At 41.2% G+C, this 18,524-nt stretch overlaps 1 protein-coding gene across 9 annotated transcripts in view; it reads right to left on the reverse strand.

The window, feature by feature from the left end:
* phka1a (phosphorylase kinase, alpha 1a (muscle)) overlaps positions 1 to 18,524 on the reverse strand; it is a 111,253-nt gene that overhangs the window by 24,021 nt on the left and 68,708 nt on the right. For 8 of the 9 annotated variants that reach the window (XM_072594942.1, XM_072594941.1, XM_072594946.1 and 5 more), the window contains 7 exons: positions 15,253 to 15,429; positions 11,787 to 11,884; positions 6,413 to 6,552; positions 6,161 to 6,317; positions 3,153 to 3,232; positions 2,988 to 3,066; positions 1,431 to 1,560 (listed from right to left, as the gene is read on the reverse strand). In XM_072594942.1, the coding sequence (XP_072451043.1) occupies positions 1,431 to 1,560; positions 2,988 to 3,066; positions 3,153 to 3,232; positions 6,161 to 6,317; positions 6,413 to 6,552; positions 11,787 to 11,884; positions 15,253 to 15,429 (861 nt within the window). The remainder of the gene's footprint in view (positions 1 to 1,430; positions 1,561 to 2,987; positions 3,067 to 3,152; positions 3,233 to 6,160; positions 6,318 to 6,412; positions 6,553 to 11,786; positions 11,885 to 15,252; positions 15,430 to 18,524) is intronic. The other variant, XM_072594947.1, reaches the window with a different exon arrangement.

The following is an 18,524-nucleotide window of genomic DNA, read 5'->3' on the forward strand; positions in this document are numbered from 1 at the left end:
TACACAGACAGGTGGCAAATTGAACCCAGGTCCCTGGTGCTGTGAGGCAGCAGTGCTAACCACTGAGCCACCGTAACTGGAGTAAGACTAGGCAATCAAGCATAGTAGTGGGAAGTTGTGCGTGGAGTCAGAGGAGATAGGGAAGCACTAAATGAATACTTTTTGTCAGTATTCACACTAGAAAAAGACAATGTTGTCAAGGAGAATACTGAGACACAGGCTACTAGACTAGATGGGATTGAAGTGCATAAGGAGGTGGTGTTTGCAATTCTGGAAAGTGCAAAAACAGATAAGTCCCCTGGGCTGGTTGGGATTTATCCCAATATTCTCTGGGAAGCCAGGGTGGAGATTGCAGAGCCTTTGGCTTTGATCTTTATGTCATCATTGTCTACAGGAATAGTGCCAGAAGACTGGAGGATAGCAAATATTGTTGCCTTGTTCAATAAGGGGAGTAGAGACAATCCTGGTAACTATAGACTAACGAGCCTTACTTTGGTTGTGGGAAAAGTATTGGAAAAAGATAGGATTCATAATCATCTAGAAAGGAATAAGTTGATTAGGGATAGTCAACACGGTTTTGTGAAGGGTAGGTCATGCCTCGCAAACCTTATTGAGTTCTTAGAGATGGTGACCAAACAGGTGGATGAGGGTAAAGCGGTTGATGTGGTGTATATGGATTTCAGTAAGAAAAATCAATGAGAGTAAAGCTGATTCAATGAGGCAAAAACAGAGCCGGACAGGGTTGACTGGAACAGAAGGTTGGCAGGATTGCCAAGACTACATTACGCTATCTTTTATATTTTGTTGAACAATAGAAACTGGCAATTCATTAGAGATATGCTTGCCACTATGAGAGTATTAGGAATAGAAAAGACAAAGGGACTACAGACCTAGCAATAACATCCTTCAGCTCACAGGCAGTAAAGCTGTTGCAGTTGTTTAGAATGTAAAAAATAAACAAAATTTGGGAATTTTCCTACACCCTGACAGCATTTCATTGAACTAGGATTCTTTGTAGAAGAAAGTAAAATATGGACATTAGAAACTATACTTTTTTAAAAAATACGTAGAATTTGATATAATAGGGTGCTCTTCAGTCCAATCTGCTTTTGGAGAAAAAAGGAATATTAACTGAAATGGATCCAGTCTTTGCATATGGGAGCACTTAAAAACAATTATGCAAATGTTCCAATTTACTAATGGCATTTATGAGTACTGAGACAACATTATTTATTTGGACGACAAGGAAAAGTTTTCCACACTTGGAAAAATCTAAAGACATCTATAAATTATTTCCCTCTGTGCCCACAAAGTGCTTTCTTGGATGAACTCTGAACATAGCAACTCAAAGTTTGATTGTAAAACTTTCAGAAGTAGGTATATTCTACCATCTTGAGTCAGAGTTTGTGGATGCTTCTGAGAAGCTTTACCTGAACACTTGAGAGAATTGGCCAGCTCAGTTGCCATGACCTGGATAATTAATCCAGTACGCAGTCGGAACATTTCAGCAAACAAACTGGGTTCTGTCCTTATGTACATTGCGAGGTAAACCACAATTTCCTATCAAAACAAAAGTGTATAAACATAAAGCAGCTAATTTACTGTACAAATAAAGTTAGAATAGAATTTTACTGCATAGAAAAAGTACTGCACTATATTTAACTCCTGTGTGCTATTTGAAAGAGATATTCAATCAGTCCCACTCCCCTGCTCTTTTCCTAGAGCCCTTTTTATTTGAAGAAGCCTTTCCTTTTGAAAAGTTTTTATTAAAAATCTAGTTCCTTCGATCTTCAGACAGTATGTTCCTGATCAATATTACTCAATGTGTAGTTTTTCAATCCTCATCTCGCCTCTGGACTTGTTTTTTTACTAAACTTAAATGAAATGTGTCTTTGGTTACAAATTCTGATACCAGTGAAACAAGGTTTCTCTTCATTTACTCCATCAAAATTATTCATGATTTGAATGCTCCAAGTAAATTTCCCAAAAATTTTCTGTCCGAAAGACAGCAATCCTAGATTCTCTAAACTTGCTCTATGAATATATTGTACGATTGGGTACAGTCCAAAGCAACAAGATTATTTTGTGCTATGGAACAGCAATCTGTATGGTTTTAAACTTGAGACAATACTTAGATATATGTACCAGAAAAATATGGAAAGACCAACCACTGGGCATTAGAAATATGGATATTACTCTCCAGCAGTCCTCTTAGGCATTTCGGATGATTCATGTAAACATTACTTCTATGGTAATGGTTTTTGCCCGAAACGTCAATTTTCCTGCTCCCCGGATGCTGCCTGAACTGCTGTGCTTTTCCAGCACCACTCTAATCTAGAATCTGGTTTCCAGCATCTGCAGTCCTTGTTTTTACCTAATTGCTAAACTTAGTACACCTCAGTAACACCACAATGCATACCAGAAAACTTTTTTTAAAAAATGTGTTAATACCATCAAAATTTGTTTCAGCATTCACACATATGCTGATTCTTTCCTCTTCAGGTGGCTCATTTTATTTGAAATCAGACTTGGAATGTAAATGTTAATTTGAGAATCAATTCAGTAATTCCAACCCTTAGAAAATACATCATAGATAACATACATCAATGTATGAGGGATATGGGCCAGGTGCTGCAGGTGGGATTAGATTGGGTTGGGATATCTAATCAGCATGGACGAGTTGGACCGAAGGGTCTGTTTCCGTGCTGTATATCTCTATGACTCTATAATATATGAGAGACATCTTAGCAGTAGGTTAATAAGGAACATTAAGTATCAAAACAATCCTGGTACTTTAATTTTATTCACAAATTATCCAAGCTGAACTTTCTGACTCAAGATTTGGTATCCAACAGGACGTTGTGCCAAACTCAGCAAGTTATCCATTGACAACAAGGGAGAAATATGAATTGGCCATTAAATCCAACTGTATATAAATATGGATTTCAAACAGGACTCATTAACAGTGCTTTGTTGCATGAACTAACCTGTGTGAGGATGACCAAACTGACATTTTGTTCGCTAGCTTCTTCAATCAATTTTGTAAGTTCATTAAGTGGCAAAGGTCTAATAAGAAAGAAATATTATAAATTGATTTCATAACTATTTCAACATAATATGACCGAATAACCAGTCTTCAGTGAAGTACTCACGCTGAAATTGTTCTCTCTCGTGGTTCAGGTGGAAGGCCAACAGTAAGATGCTTCTGATTTGATAAGAGTGTTGTGCAAGCCTGTGATAGATTGCATCAAAAATGAAGTTATATAAAAATGCAAATATTATATACTATAAAAGCAATAATTTACTACCAGTTATTGCTTAACTTACCGACAATGAAAACGTTTCAATAGCTCAGCAAAGTATTGGATTGTTTTGTTGTTTATGAGAAAACATGCCATATGTCAGACTATACAAGACTGATCAGGGATTTGTAAGGTGATCAATCTCAGTCAAGGTAGCAGTGGAACTTTCATATGGTTTCAAATACAGCCAAGATTTACCATCCCTAGTTATTAGTAAATGGGCTGCATGGTGGCTCAGTGGTTAGCACTGCTGCCTCACAGCACAAGAGACCTAGTTTCAATTCCCGCCTTGAACAACTGCCTGCCTTGGGCAACTGTGTGGAGTTTGCACGTTCTCCCAGCATTTGCGTGGGTTTCTTCCAGGTGCTCCAGTTTCCTTCCACAGTCCAAAGATGTGCAGGTTAGGTGAATTGGCCATGCTAAATTGCCTGCAGTGTTAGGTGCATTAGTCAGGGGTGAATGTAGTGGAATGGGTCTGGGTGGGTTGTTCTTCGGAGGGTCAGTGTGGACTTAGAACATAGAACATAGAACATAGAACAATACAGCACAGAACAGGCCCTTCGGCCCACGATGTTGTGCCGAACTTCTATCCTAGATTAAGCACCCATCCATGTACCTATCCAAATGCCGCTTAAAGGTCGCCAATGAATCTGACTCTACCACTCCCTCGGGCAGCGCATTCCATGCCCCCACCACTCTCTGGGTAAAGAACCCACCCCTGACATCTCCCCTATACCTTCCACCCTTCACCTTAAATTTATGTCCCCTTGTAACACTCTGTTGTACCCGGGGAAAAAGTTTCTGACTGTCTACTCTATCTATTCCTCTGATCATCTTATAAACCTCGATCAAGTCACCCCTCATCCTTCGCCGTTCCAACGAGAAAAGGCCGAGAACTCTCAACCTATCCTCGTACGACCTACTCTCCATTCCAGGCAACATCCTGGTAAATCTTCTCTGCACCCTCTCCAAAGCTTCCACATCTTTCCTAAAGTGAGGCGACCAGAACTGCACACAGTACTCCAAATGTGGCCTAACCAAAGTCCTGTACAGCTGCAACATCACCTCACGACTCTTGAATTCAATCCCTCTGCTAATGATCGATAATACTCCATAGGCCTTCTTACAAACTCTATCCACCTGAGTGGCAACCTTCAAAGATCTATGTACATAGACCCCAAGATCCCTCTGCTCCTCCACCTGACCAAGAACCCTACCATTAACCCTGTATTCCGCATTCTTATTTGTTCTTCCAAAATGGACAACCTCACACTTGGCAGGGTTGAACTCCATCTGCCACTCCTCAGCCCAGCTCTGCATCCTATCTAAGTCCCTCTGCAGCCGACAACAGCCCTCCTCATTGTCCACAACTCCACCTATCTTTGTATCATCTGCAAATTTACTGACCCACCCTTCGACTCCCTCCTCTAAGTCATTAATAAAAATTACAAACAGCAGAGGACCCAGAACTGATCCCTGCGGAACTCCACTTGTAACTGGACTCCATGCTGAATATTTACCATCTACCACCACTCTCTGACTTCTACCGGTTAGCCAGTTTTCTATCCAATTGGCCAAATTTCCCTCTATCCCATGCCTCCTGACTTTCCGCATAACCCTACCATGGGGAACCTTATCAAATGCCTTACTAAAATCCATGTACACTACATCCACTGCTCTACCCTCATCCACATGCTTGGTCACCTCCTCGAAGAATTGAAGACTTGTTGGGCCAAAGCTCAAAAATGTGTTGCTGGAAAAGCGCAGCAAGTCAGGCAGCATTAAAGGAGCAGGAGAATCGATGTTTAGGGCATAAGCCCTTCTTTCCTACTTTTTATCTTAGCCTGCTTGGCACACCCTCCTTATTCCTGAAGAAGGGCTTATGCCCGAAACGTCAATTCTCCTGCTCCTTTGATGCTGCCTGACCTGCTGTGCTTTTCCAGCAACACATTTTTCAGCTCTGATCTCCAGCATTTACAGTCCTCACTTTCTCCTTGTTGGGCCGAAGGGTCTGTTTCCACACTGTAGGGAATCTAATCATTAAGTAATTGCTTGTAAAGTCTAAACACAAATAATGCTAAGGCTCAGTTGTGATATCTTACACAATCAAATAACAAGCTAACACTCGGTCTCCAGATTGACACCATGATAAGTGGTTAAGTTGTTTCCAGGTTGACACCATGATAAGTGGTCAAGTTGTTGGTTGTGTCGGTATGGTCTTATTAGACCATAGGGGCTGCTCTCTCATGGAGAGAGAGAGAGAGAGAGAGAGAGAGAGAGAGAGAGAGAGAGAGAGAGAAGTGACTAGTGGTGATTTAACCTGAGGGCAACTGAACAAGGGAAGAGGTTGAGAAGGAGTCCTTCATGGTCATCTGAAACTGGTAATAGAATTGAACCCACACTGTTGGCATCACAGTGCTCTATAAACCAACAACTGAGCTAAACCGATTTCAGAGTAGTCAAGTAATCTACATATCAAAAGGTTGAAGACAGCTGTTGTCCAGAATCACTACTTTTGTAAGACAAAAAGAGATTAAAATAACAGTAAAACCCAAAGCTGTCGAAAACAAATATAAAATAGATGTAAAAACTCAGTTCCACATTGCGATGAAAATAGAACTTCACAAATGCTCAGAGCAGTTAGAAGTAATCATACAATTGTACTCCAGTTCTATTACAACATTAACATACACAAGTCATTGACAATATAAATTGTAATGCAAACAAAATATGCACTGTATTGACAGAAAAGGTCAAGTGAATATGTGGCATGCCAACAGATTTCAGACTTGGAAAGTGTTGAAATTACTATACATGACACTATTATGTACAATGTGAAGGACTGAACTTTTAACTACCTCATCAAGTTCTTCAATCTTTTTTTGGAGCATGCCAGATATGTAACGGATTAGTCCCCATTGGTGAGCATTGCCAGCTTTTGTGTAAAGCTCCATTAGGAGGTCACGGATAGTGGTGCGAGGATCATCAGTCATATTTGTATCCCAATCTATACCTCTACAAATAGAACAGGAAGGTATTGATTAAAATCAAACCACATGTTAAGCATCTGAAAAATATTTAATATATTTTTGAAAAATGAAAAACCTTACTTTGTCATATATATTACATTGATTATTTCGAACTGTTCATGTAAGTTTGAGCACGTTTTTAATTGTTCAACCAAGGCTTTGCAATCTATTTCACCAGAGGCAGCCTTCGGCCAATCCTTTGTAGTAGTGACCGTTGGATACTGATACAGAATGAGAATGAAATCAAAATTATGAATTCAGATATTTCACGACTACACTCACACAACTTCCGTGGTTTCCATTAGCATAGGTACAGAAAGTTAATTTTATTTTTATAATTTATAATTGCCATACAGACTCAAATCATAAATGACCTTCAAGCAAGAGAACCAGCTATCCCTATTTGGGCTGTTTGTCAATGATTGATCACTCAGATGCTATAAAAAAATCAATGAAAAGCAAGTAGGAATGAGCAACATATACAGCCTTCACGAGTGACATGTTGCCATCCTCATACCAATTATAAATTAAATTCCTCGCAACCAGCGAGGAATATACTGCCAGATTGTAAAAGCTTCTATTGATACGTGAAAGGAAAAAGGTTTGTTAGGATAAATATCAGTCCATTACAATTGACTTATGAGAATTTATAATGGGCAATGTGGAGAAAAGAGATAGTTTCTTTGAGCTAGTCTTCTAAGGAAACACAGAAATGTTCCCAGAAATACTAGGTGACTAAGGGACATATGAAACTGAAAAGTTACAAAGAATTAGTATTCGCAAAGAGATAGCATTTGGAAAATTAGCTGGATTAAGTATAGACAATCTGCTGGATTAAATGAGCTTCATCCAGAGTGCGGAAGGAAGTAGCAGTAGAGATAGAGATAGCAAAGCTCAATAATTACAATCTCGTGAAATTCTATAGACACTGGAAAGGTTCCTGCTGACTGCTAGGGAGCAAATATAACTCCACCATTTAAAAAGGGAGGAGCAGAGTGTGAAGAACTACTGACATCCATAGCAGTGCATCTATTAAAAAGAATGGTAGTTGCTGTGGTAGATGTGATCTGTATGGACTTCAGTAAAGTGTTCGATAAGGTTCCCCATGGGAGACTGGTTAGCAAGGTTAGGTCTCATGGACTACAAGGAGAACTAGCCATTTGGATACAGAACTGACTCAAAAAAGGTAGAAGCCAGAGGGTGGTGGATTCTTTTTCAGACCGGAAGCCTGTGACCAGTGGAGTGCCACAAGGATCGGCGCTGGGTCCACAACTTTTGATCATTTGTATAACTGATTTGGATATGGGCATAACAGGTACAGTTAGTAAGTTTGCAGATGACACCAATATTGGAGTGTAGTGGAGAGCGAAGAACACTACCTCAGATTACAACAGGATCTGGACCAGATGGGCTAATGGGCTGAGAAGTGGCAGATGGAGTTTATTTCAGTTAAATGTGAGGTTCTGCATTTTGGGACAGCAAAACTTAGCAGGACTTATATATTTGGAAGCGAACAAGGAGACCTTGGAGTGCAGGTTCACAGTTCCTTGAAAGTGGAGTCGCAGGTAGATAGAATAGTGAAGGCGGCGGTCAGTATGCTTTCCTTTATTGGTCAGAGTACTGAGTACAGGAGTTGGGAGGTCATGTTGCAGCTGTACAGGACATTGGTTCGGCCACTTTTGGAATATTGTGTGCAATTCTGGTCTCCTTCCTATCAGAAGGATGTTGTGAAATTTGAAAGGGTCCAAAAGAGATTTACAGATGTTGCCAGGGTTGGAGGATTTGAGCTATAGGGAGAGGTTGAATAGGCTGGGGCTGTTTTCCCTGGAGCATCAGAAGCTGAGGAGTGACTTTATAGAGATTTACAAAATCATGAAGGGCATGGATAGGATAAATAAACAAAGTCTCTTCCCTGGGGTGGGGGAGTCCAGAACAAGAGGGTATAGGTTTAGGGTGAGAGGGGAAACTTATAAGAGACCTAAGGGGCAACTTTTTCATGCAGAGGAATATACAGCCAGACTGGAATGAATTGCCAGAGGAAGTGGTGGAGGCTAGTACAATTGCAACATTTAAAAGGCATCTGGATGGCTATATGAGTCGGAAGGGTTTGGAGGGATATGGGCTGGTTGCTGGCGTGTGGGACTAGATTGGGGTGGGATACCTGATCGGCATGGATGAGTTGAACCAAAGGATCTGTTTCCATGCTATACATTTCTATGATTCTATGACTGCAAGGTGATCTCACTGAAACTTACAAATTCGTTCATGACATGGCAAGGTGGATGTAGATAGAACGTTTCCCCTGTCTGGTGATGCTAGAAGTATGAGATAGATCTCACAAAAAAGGAGATCAGAAAGACGGAGATCAGAAAGATTTTCTTAATTCTGACGTTAAGGAATCTTCTGAATGTTCTAACTCAGAGGGTTGCGGAAGCTTAGTCATTGCGCAGTTTCAAGACAGAAATTGATAGGTTTATGAAGACTAATGACATTGACAAATTGGCGATAGTGCAGGAAAGTGTCATCGAGGAGATGTTCAGCCACGATCTAAAATGGCGGGCCAGGCTCACTGTGCTGAACAGCCTGCTCCTGTCCCTTTATAAACAAAATTGCCCATTTGCAATACACCAATGTATCAGGGAGGTAACAGCTTCACTACATCATGAGGAGACATTTCTTTCATCATGGGCAAAGCAAAGAAGGACAAGTCAGCCCTAGGTGCAAGACAACCTTCCATGGTACAAGAATGACAATCAATACTTTTAATTCTAGATTTGCTAACTATTAGAATACTTCAATGTAATGTTTACCAACATCACTGCTGCTAAACTCTTGGAGATTGACTTGCCTTAAATGCCAAGTTTAAACTCGCACCTGAAAAGGGAAATCCATGCCACTAGTTGATGATCATTTCTCTTTGAGGTCAGCAGCAAGTGGCATTGTTTCATTAATGGTTGCAAAATCCAGTCAAATCAGATGCACCTTTCCAATTCAAATCATTTTATTAGTGACTCTCAACCAATTTGCTCTTCACAATTCCCCCAAAATCTGATTAAGTTTCTGTCTGGCCTGTTTCCAACAGTCAACTGCATTTCCAATAAATGCTCATTTTGAGTACATTGGTGGATAGAATATGTTTGTCACTGTAACTAGAAGTTTGCTTCTGCTCTACAGCCTTAAGTTCAAGTTCCTTCAGAAATCCAAATAACAAAAAGATGCATTTATTTCATGTCCATAACAATGTAGAATGTCACAAAGGTGAGCTTTAAAGAGCACAATTGTCTGTTCATTTTGCCTTAGGATCGAACACCTTAATCAAGCTAGCAGTCTCTTAAACGTCTGTTGGGGTCCTTCATAGTGACAGTAATGATCATTGTGTCCCTTAAACTTGCTTTGCTATTGCTGATCAGGGTGCTAATTTCACATCCCTTAATATCTTTGGAGACTGAAAATGCACCTAAGATATTGTACAAATCAATTCTCAGAAAGATTTTTACTTTGTTCCGTGAAAGGGAAATTAACCAATTTATTGTAATTCTTTGCAGTAGTAACGTGTTGTGGACAAAAGGTGGATGTATTTTATTTCAAACACTAGAAAGCATTTGGTGCTACATACAAGGGTCATTACAGAAAATAAAAACTTACTTTCTCGGGTTGACAAACTGGAGAGAGATAAGCCAGTTAACTGGAAAGATAGTAGTCATAAATGGATCATTTTCAGGTTGATAAAATGTAAATCAGTAGCATTTCGCAGCTATCAGTGCAAGTGCATCAAATTTTTACAAGTTATTTAAATTACTTGAATGAATAGATCAAAGGTACGGTTGCTAAAGTATGTTATAGAGAGGATGCAAGCAAGCTATAAACAGTAGGTTTGTGACAGACTGGTTAAGTAAGTGGGCAAAAGGTCTGGTAAATGGAGTATAACTTGAAAACAATAGAGATTTGTCCATTTTAGCAGAAAGAAACCATGTCACAATGATGAGAAATTGCAGAGCTCAGAGATACAGAGGGAACTGGGTGTCCTAAAGCACGATGCTACAGGCCATGGGTTTAGGGTGTGCTGTCTAAATAGCCTTTGTAAATTTCTGCAATGCATGTTGTAAATGGTCCACAACTCTGGTGGAGCAAGTGAATGATTGTGAATATGGTCCTAATCAAGTGGACTGCTTTGTTCTGGTTGGTATAAACCTTCTTGTTGGAGCTGCATGCATCTCAGAAAGTGGGAAGCAATCCATCACACTTCTGACTTGTTCTTTGTAGATAGTGGACAGGGTTTGGATAATCAGAAGATGAGTTACTCATTGCAGGATTCTGAACCACTGACCTATTCTTGTCGACAGTATTGATATGGCTAGTCCAGTTCAGTTTCTGGTCAAATATAACCTCCAGGATGTTGAATTGCAGGTAAAACAAGCAATAAGAAAGCAAACAAAAATTTACTGTTGATTTTAGGGGGAATTGAAAACAAAGATAGAGGTTATGCTTCAATTACATAGTGCATTACTGAAATCACATCTGGGATACTGTTTATTGCATTATTGCCTGCGTTCAATGAAGAATGTAAATGCAGCACAAGTAATTCAGAGAAGTCCTGCTAGATTAATGTCTGAATTGGGTTGGTTGTGTTAAGAGGAAAGGTTAGGCAAGCTAATTTTGTAACTGCTAGGTATAAGAGGAGCAAGAGTTGACTTGATTTCAACACAAATCTGGAGGGACCTTCACAGTGTGGATGTGGAAAGGAGATTTCCTCTCATGGGAGAGTCTAAAATGAGGCGTTATCTTTCAAATTAAAGGGTCACCCATTTAAGATGGAGGTGAGAATTTTTTTTCTCCAAGGGTCATGAATCTTTGGCACTTTCTTCCTCAAAAGGTGATGGAAGCAGACTCTTTGCATGTCTATAATGCAGAGGTAGTAGATTCTTAACAAGTAAGAAGTGAAACATAATTTCGGATGGGTGGGAAAGTCGTGTAATCAGATCAGCCATGACCTTATTGAGTAGTGAAGTCGGCTTTAGTCACAACCTCCTGGTCCAAATTCATATATGTGAATGTTCCCCGAACAATATATCCTGTTTGCTCTATTCACGATTACTAACCTGGTGTTGTCCAAGTGTTTTCTAGTAAAATGCCCAAATCTGTCTTTGGTAACATTTCCTAGAGGTTGTTTCCATTTCTATTAGCCTCTCATTGTTTCCCTTTCCGAGCTTAACTTTGTATTTCTTGGTATTAACTTTGTAAACAACATCTCTAACTTGTAATCTAAATGTTTCCTCTATAACTGAGCTGCTTGTGGGGCCCAATTACAAATCCTCACAATTTTATCACTGATAAATAATCCAAAGCAATTGACCTCAGTATTATTCCTTCCCCAAACCACATACTTCAAAAAATGTAGCCCCAGAACCAACTCTTACAGTAAACACAAGTTTATACAACAAAAAGAAGTTATTACCTCTCCATTGTCTTTTGTCTGGCCTGAAGAAACAGACAAAGAACTCTGTGATGGATTGGTGATAGTTAACAAGCTGCTGGGTAGATAAAGAGAGACATCTACAATATAAACAGAAATAAACTTATCATTTTTACATTCAAATTATCATTTGAATTAATCAGAACAAATATTTAGTTCTCGAGAGAGAATATGAAATAAAAGTACTGGAGAAACTCAGCAGGTCTGGCAATATCTGAGGAAAGAGAAACAATTCTTCAGAACTTAAAAAAAGCTTGAAAGTGGTGTTTTTTTAATGCTAGTTATAATGGCGGGGGGGGGGGGGGGGTGGGGCGGGGGGGGTGGGAGGGGAATAAGTGGGACAGGTGGTGAACATTCCCAGAGCAAACTGACAAAAGTGATAATGGTGATAAAGGAGTGATAGCTATGTAAAACAGGTGTCAATGATAGCCGAGAAACAGAAAATAGATCCAGTCTACAGAAAGCAAAGTCAACAAAACACAAGCAAGACACGGCCAGGAGTATAAGAAAAATTTACTCTAAAGTTGTGAATCTCAGTCTTGTGTCCTAAAGGCTACAAAATGTCTAACTGAAAAATAATGTGTTGTTCCAGCTGCTTGTGTTGAGCTTTATTGGAACACTGTAGCAGTCCAAAGATAGAAATGTGAGCATGGGAGCAAGGTGGTGACTTGAAATGATAAGCAAATGAAATGTCAACGTCATTCCTGTGAAGATAGGTGTTCCACAAAGCAGTCATCCAGTCTCCATTTGGTCTCTCATCCTTCCTCAGGGATATTTTGTTCACTTTGCTCTCAATAGAGAGAACTCTTTTCTCCTTTTGACGAATAATATTTACACCTATTTTACATATTTCTTTCTCACTTACAATCTTTTTTTTTACTTTGGGCACACTCAACATCTTGCTCCACTTGCTCATCTTCCCCCTCTGCCAAGAGCATGAAAAAACACAATTTTCCAGCACTTTCAATTACTAAGAGTCATACTGGATTTGAAGTTTAAACACTGTTTCTCCCTCCACAGACGCTTCCAGACCTGCTGAGCTTTTCCAACACCTTATTTCATTTCAGCTCACCAGCATCTACAGTATTCTGCTATTGGTATCTTACATTTCAGTTTTAACATGCAACCTCACATTGTGTCCATTCTATATCTTATTGCACAGGCGGCCATTTGGCCCATCACCTGTGCCAACTCTTTAACAGAACCATAAAATTAGCTTGACCCTACTGCTCCATCCCCAAAGCTCTGTATGTTTACCTTATATCTTGTACATTTATTGTACTCACAAATTGTCTGAACTGAACCTCTTGAATTGTGTAGATGTCCAACGTGAATAACAGAAATCCTGCTCAAAATCAACAACAATTGAAATAATCTACTAACAAAAACCAAGAAACATGAATTATTAAATGAATTTCTGTAAAAGTGCTGTTAAATTAGAGGAGAACAATTGGTATTTGTAACAACTTGGGAGAAATAACAAATCAGAAAAGGACGAAGGAACGTCAAACTTTTCTTTAAATACATTCAAAGGATACAAGTGCACTGGTTAGGCCAGCAATTCTCGCCTGTCACTAGTTACTATCAAGAAGGTGGTGTTGAACTGCCTATTAAGGAAGGCTGTTCATAGTGGTACTTCTTCATTGTTGCTATCTAGTTCCAGGTCAAGAAGGTATGTTGCTAGTAGGGGAGCTTGCATATGTGGTTTGCTTATGTATCCACAGCTCTTGTCTTTCTGAATGGCAGAGGTCATGGGCCTGTTGTCAAAGAGGCTGTGGTGAGTTGTTGCAGTGCACCTTACAGATGCCACTGACATCAATGCTTTGGGAAGTCAAGCGGCAAGTTCCTTATTGCAGGATTCTTGGCCTCTGGCCTACTCTTGTAGTCATAGTACTTATATGATTGATCCAGTTCAGTTCCTGGGAGAAAGCGAGGACTGCAAATGCTGGAGAGTCAGAGTTGAAATGGGTGGCACTGGGAAAGCACAGCAGGTCAGGCAGCATCCGAGGAGCAGAGGAGTTGATGTTTCGGGCATAAGCCCTTCATCAGGAATGTCAGGAAGGTCTTTTGCCAAAAACATCAACTCTCCTGTGCCACCCTGTTTGACACTAGCTCGTTTCCTAGTCAATGGTAATTTCCAGGATTTTGATTAAGTTATCTAGCACTATTGAATATCAAGGATAGATGGTTAAATTTTTTCTTGTTGGAGATGGTCATTGCCTGGTACTTGTGTGACAACTTAATTGCCAAATATCAGCCCAAACCTGCATGTTGTCCAGGACATGATGCCCAAGGACATAAACTTCTTTAGTATCTGAGGAATCATGAATGGTGCTGAACATTGCTCAGTGAGCAGCTCCATTTCTGATATTATGTCAGAGGGAAAGTAATCGATGGAAGCAGCTGAAGACAGATGGACCTGGGACACTATATTACACCGATGTCTTCGAACTGCAATGATTGATGTCCAAGAATCACAAGCATCTTTCTCTGTCTTGGGTATGACTTCAACCAGGGGAGAGGTTTCCCTCTTGATTCTCACTGACTAGCTTTGGTAGGGTCTTGATACCACACTCAGTCAAATGCTGCCTTGACATCAAGGACAATCACTCTCATTCAACTCTGGAGTTCAGCTCTTTTGTCAAGAGTCAACTAGTCCTGATGCAACGATCATAAAACCGTGAGAAACTATTTTTAAACAGTGACTGTGCATAAATTAAACACAAACAAAAGGGCAAAATATCTTGAACTACAGTAAACATCATCACTTCTTTCAGACATATTTTCATTTGTTCAACAATAAGTAAAGAAAGAAAGTAAGGGATAGAGAGGGAGTTGAGGTTAGAACTTCAACTGATGGAGTTCAGTTAGCTTTAGAGATCATTAACAGCCCAGCATGCTTCAGCAAATGGATTAAAACTTTTCAAAAATTCCTGGTTTGTGAACACATTTTGTTATAATTGCAATTGCTCTGCCAAAGGGTATTTTTAAAAGAAGCACAGACATCCTACATGAATTTCAAGGTTTTTTTAAAATTAATTCATGGGATGTGGGCATTGTTGGCTAGGCCAGCACTTAATGCCCAAACCCAATTACTCAGAGGGCAGGTAAGTGTCCAGACTGCTGTAGGCCAGACCAGGGAGGGACAGCAGTTTTGACGCTAGTAAACCAGATGGGTTTTTCTGGCAGTCGACAATGGATTCATTGGAATGAATGGAGTCATCATTAGACTCTTCAATCCAAATTTTTATTGAATTCAAATTCCTCCATCTGCCGTGGCAGAATTCAAACCTGGGTCCCCAGAACATTAGCTGTGTCTCTGGATTAATAGTCCTGTGCTAATTTCACAAGGCCATTGCCTTCCCTGGGTTAACCCTGGTAAGGTTACCCCTTAAAAGTGCTCTTAAAGTCATTGTAAAATTTCTTTTAAAAATGATGCCAAACTAACTTTGAATGTCAAGTTCTTTTGCTTTGTGTGCCAGAGAGACCAGGTCCCGTGTGGCATGTGCAGCAGCACGAAAACGATGCAGACCCTTTTTCTGTGCAGTTGGCAGCTTATCAGATTGCGGTGGCTTGCTCTCCAACAGTTGGTTTAAGTACACTGTTAATTCATCACGGTTTTCCACTGTGGCAATGAAAACACTCATACTTTAAAAAGGTCAATTCTTGATTAACATCAAGCAAGGCACAAGAACTGCCATATTTGAACAGTCATACAGGCAAGCAGACAGAGGGGAATGGGCTTTGAGCTTTGCAAACGCATGCACATGAGCATTCTGCAGCAGTCATGAAAGGAAGTTCCTATTCCAGCCCTCATATTATCTGACTTCAAACAGCCAATCAATTGAACACACAACTAAGTAAAAAGTAGCAAATGATAAAATAAAGGCCTTATTGCTAAAATGCACCCTCAACAGACGATGTATTGGTTTAGAATGGATTCTGATCCACAAACATAATCAAGGAAAATAACATTACACATTTTCTGATTCCCAAAAACAAATCAATCACAATATTAAAAAATACAAATTAATTTCCTGGTTGATGACATCGAGACAAGTGAAATAACTTCAGAAGCCAGTAACCCATCACTAAGTCACTCTTTATTTACATGTGGAAAATCCTTGATACTGCTCCAGTTTCCTCAGAGCCAGCTCTCAAAATGATCAGAACTTCTGACACTACTGTTTTCTTAAATTTTATTAAACAATTACAAAAGAGTTTACAGAAAAACAGTTAACATTTACAGCTGTATACAGGGAGAGGAGCAGCAAAGCCAGGCCCCAAACCCTACCGTTCAACCAGTTTACAGGGAAATGAGGACAACCCCAAATCCCAGTTTCAAATATGAAAAGACTTCAACAATGACATTTGTACATGAGACAATCCTGTTACATAGGAAAGTGCAGACAATACAGACCCAGCAAGCCCCCGTCCCTCCCACCTTCCGGCCACTCTAAGGCAGCCTGCCCCTACACACCTTCCGCCTCTCGGTCCACCCCATGCCCCTTCCAGTTCTCGGTCCGCCCTGACACACCTTTCAACCACCTCTAGGACAGCCCGCCCCAGTATCCACCCGGGGTGACAGCGTCAGGATGGCCTACCCACCTTCTGGCTTCACTATCCACCCTCAGCACATTTCGACAACCTCTAGGACAGCCCGCCCCAGTACCCACCTGGGGTGACAGTGCTGAGGACGGCTACCTGCCTTCTGGCTCTTGGTCTGCCCCTACATACCATTGGGCTCTCACCCACCCCGATGCGCCGTCCGGCCAGTGGGCTATTCTAACACACCTTCTGGCCACCTCTACAACAGCCTGTCCCCTTCCCAGGAACAACAGCGTGCAGGGTAGCCCACAAGCCTTCCAGATCTCAGCCTACTCCTACTCTGGCCTTCTGGCTCTCGGCTGCTCTGACACACCTTCCGACCACCTCTAGAACAGCCCGTCCCGATCACCCATTCTCAGGACGACAGCGCTCAGAACGGCCTACCCACCATCTGGCTCTCAGGATGACTGACATCAGGGTAGCCTACCCACCTTCTGGCTTTCGGGAAAGCCTACCAACCTTCAGGTTCACAGGATGGCCTACCCACCCTCCGACTCTCAGAGTGACAGCTTTCGGGATGACCCGTGAGCCTCCCAGCTCACAGTAAGACCTGCCAGACCCAGGGACACACAAGACAGTGCAGGTGATAGACCCAACAAACAACACAATACAGTTAATTACTTTCTGGTACACAGTCCAAATATATAGAGTCTTCAAAATATAGAGTCCATTTCCAGAAATGGAGTCCACTCCAAACTGCAGAGTCCACTGCTAAAAACAGGGTCCACAACCAAGAGCAGAGTCCACTCCTGAAGGCAGCAAATGCACACCCCACAGCACACAGATGTTCAGTCTCCATGGAGTCCTGGCCCAGCCTTGGAAAACCAGGCCCACTCACAGGAACATAGTACATTGTACAGGTGCAGTTAAGTCACAGGGGTTTGATCCACTCCTGAAGGCAAGGTCTTCGCCCATACTCCAGGATTCACCAAGTGCTCACCTCCCAGCACACACACAGGTGTTCAATCTTCAGAGGCCCAGTCTCAGGGCTAGGCCTCCCCACAGGAACAGCTCCTCTGGTAAAATGTATGTCTTCCACAAGGGCTCAGTCCAAACACTAAAAACAGTGAAGACACATACAAAAAAACAAAGGAAACTAGAGTCCAAGGGCTAAGCCCTACCACAAAATTAACAATGTCCTTTTCTCAAAAAGTAAAAAAAGAAAAGAGTAACATACAGGCTGTAACCAGCCAATGAAACAACAATCCCCTAATGAGAACGGAGTTACACCTGAAACATATTATGTGCATCAGGAGTTTAACAAATCAGTCCTCACTAAAAGGAATGCCAGTTAACAAGCCAGCTAAATAATTCAGCCAGTTCAGGAATCAGGTTTCCACCCCCAAAAAGAGAAGCAGAAAGTAACAGTGACACACTGACTGTAACACAGCCAGCACAGAGTCAGTCCCCTAAATTGAGGAGACTCTGAATCTCCTGTTTATTTTTGTCAGCCAGGATTCCCGGATTGGACCAGATTAACAGCCCCAATCAGGGAACTCATATTCAATAAGGTCCACCTGGCTGACCTCATTACAATCATTAAATCCCTCCTCCTGAGTCAGAGGACATTGGTTGGTTCTTGTTACTCCTCCTGGGGCATTTTAGCACTGCCTCAGGTTTCTCCAACACAGTCTTCAATACGGACGGCAAGTGGCGCACAGAAGTGTCTTAAAAAAATCACTCTTCTTCAGGCAGCAAGGCAATAAAGTGGAGATATTCGCCGTGTCTCAGTGTCCAAGGTCGCTTCAATGTTTGACAAAGAGGAAGAACAGTCAGGTTCTGATTGCCTTTCTGATGGTTCAGAGGAGCCGAGCATGTTTTGCTCCTGCCCGTTTGCAACTTTCACGTGGTCCACATGCTTGTTCAAGACCACTGCACCTACCCAAACCTTATACATCACTGGACCTGACCTCACATGACTGTACCTCTTACCCAAGAAGGGCCATCCTGTGGTTCCTACACTAAACTTCAACCCCTGGAGTAAAACGTTTCTCTTGCTTAGCGTAGTCTTGTGTCCAGCATTGGCGTTCCTCTCCCGGGTCCAGAAAGATCAGATTGAACCGGGTAAGCAATCTTCTCCCCTTTAGCGACTCTACTGGAGCTATCCCTATA

Source organism: Chiloscyllium punctatum, chromosome 25 (assembly GCF_047496795.1).
Source record: "Chiloscyllium punctatum isolate Juve2018m chromosome 25, sChiPun1.3, whole genome shotgun sequence".
Taxonomy (NCBI): Eukaryota; Metazoa; Chordata; class Chondrichthyes; order Orectolobiformes; family Hemiscylliidae; genus Chiloscyllium; species Chiloscyllium punctatum.